This window comes from Rhipicephalus microplus, chromosome 3 (assembly GCF_043290135.1).
Source record: "Rhipicephalus microplus isolate Deutch F79 chromosome 3, USDA_Rmic, whole genome shotgun sequence".
Classification (NCBI taxonomy): Eukaryota; Metazoa; Arthropoda; class Arachnida; order Ixodida; family Ixodidae; genus Rhipicephalus; species Rhipicephalus microplus.
In genome coordinates, this window is record NC_134702.1 from 70,953,203 (window position 1) to 70,955,067 (window position 1,865).

At 56.5% G+C, this 1,865-nt stretch overlaps 1 protein-coding gene across 1 annotated transcript; it reads right to left on the reverse strand.

Moving 5' to 3' along the window:
- Positions 1 to 267: 267 nt before the first annotated feature.
- Positions 268 to 1,609, reverse strand: LOC119161021 (innexin inx2). The gene has a single exon (XM_037413342.2). The coding sequence runs from the start codon at positions 1,455 to 1,457 to the stop codon at positions 366 to 368; it is 1,092 nt and encodes a 363-aa protein (XP_037269239.2). The 5' UTR covers positions 1,458 to 1,609; the 3' UTR covers positions 268 to 365.
- Positions 1,610 to 1,865: the final 256 nt, after the last annotated feature.

The window sequence follows — 1,865 nt, forward strand, 5'->3', positions numbered from 1 at the left end:
GCGGGGAATTCGCAAAGCAATGACTAGTGGGACCATCTCTGAGAGCGAAGCGCGAGCGTGTGCACGAGCTGTAGACGCTAGATTGCTCGAGCATTGCCGCGTATACAGCTCGTGCACACGCTCACGCTTCGCAATCAGAGATGGTGCCACTAGTCGTTGCCTTGCGAATTCCCCACTACAAAGAGAAGATGGTGGTCGTAATGGTGACATTTCTTTGTCGTAGACAACGTATGGGAGTCTTTTTTTTTTCAAGCAAAGCGCCTTTTAATGCCATCCCTATATTTGCAAGTAAATGTACCCACTCGAAGGAGGCCGCTTTAGAATTGCAGAAAAGGGTGGCGCGTTGAATTTGCAAACGGCCAATCTTATACTGCCGGTGGAGCTGATGGCACGGCGGCTGGCACCGCCTTGACCAGCCGACGTGACAATTCCGCGATCAGCTGGCTGAAAATGAGAGAGTCCACGTTCTGCCCAACCAGACTCAGGAAGAAGACGTCCCCAGCCGAAAGCGCTGAGACGACGGCCGCGATGCACTTGCTGTCCGGGTATCGCCAGGAGAGCAGGCGGCGTCGGAGGGGCGCGCTGAGAAGCAGCAGGAAGCGGTAGACCACCGTCAGAGAGCCGGCGCCCAGCAGCAACCCGTACCAGAACCAAAGGAAAGCAAACAGCTTCTCGTTGACAATATTGAGCGGCAGAACGCAGATGGCTTCTCGATTCTCAATCGTACCCGACTGGCCGTACTTAAGAAAGGTGCACATGGTAATCCGCGGGAAGGCAACGACGGCGGGACTCACGAACTCACGTCCTTCCCCGCGGTGCCAGCGGACCAGGTTCCAGCCATAGGTAATAAATTCTCCACCAAGTACGTAGTCGGTCAGAAACGTCTGGGCCACGACGTTCACGAGGCTGAGCAGCTCGCAGAGGAAGTACTTGACCAAGTAGCAGCGGTTCCGATTCATGTTGACGACCAGGAAGTCGACCATCTGCGATCTCAGCTCAGCCCTGTCCTGCGTCACCGCGGAACGAATGTCGAGTGCTGCCACAATGGCGGGAACCTTGCCGCCTTCCCAGGCCTTCCAAAGCCAGCTCGGCGCGTAGAAGCACAGTGCCTGCGCGAACATGAGGAAGCAGGTCCACTGGTAGTAGGTGTGGTACTTGCGCTCGCCTCGGCCATGGCCCACACCCGGGTACACAATGGTGCCGTTGTACGAGGCATTGAACAGTTCGCGCAGGCTGAAGGTGGACTCAACCCAGCAGAAGGAGTCCACGACACCCTTGGGCAGCGTCGGGCAGTGGCAGTCGATCGGGGTGCCTACATACTCTTTGGCGGTGAGCAGGATGCTGAAGGACATTAGAAGCGCCACCGTGGCTCCAGTGTGCAGCCGGAACACATTTCCGTCGATGTGCACCTTGCGCAGCCTGAAGAGCTTGCTCAAGCTTCCCAAAAGATGGAACATGGTGCCGGCTGCTCTCGTGGGTATGCGACGACGGAGTAACAGTGAGCTGTGACGCCCAGCGAACGATTTGAAGGCACGATTTTCGTTGAGTGGACGGGAGGATTGCGCGTTTTTCCAAATTCATGTGCCACGTATCCCCGCTCGAGCCAGTGGCCGTGGTCACGCGGTGCGTGGCAGTTGCTCGCTCCTCGTACAGTGGTACTAACCCACTACAGGATATTTTAGTCAGAAAAGAGACAGTTATGTGACCATGCTAGTGCTCAGAAGTGCGCGCCTGTGTCTCGTGAGGCGTCACTCTAACCGCTATTAATCAACAGATTAGTTGAGCGTCCGCAACAGCTTTGTAGACTCGGCACATCATAGGAAATGGCTGGCGGGCTGCGTCCGCAGCTACTGGGGACGCCCAAC

Excerpts from the sequence above, each read along its gene's own strand:
- LOC119161021 (XM_037413342.2), bottom strand. The coding sequence starts at position 1,457 with ATGTTCCATCTTTTGGGAAGCTTGAGCAAGCTCTTCAGGCTGCGCAAG.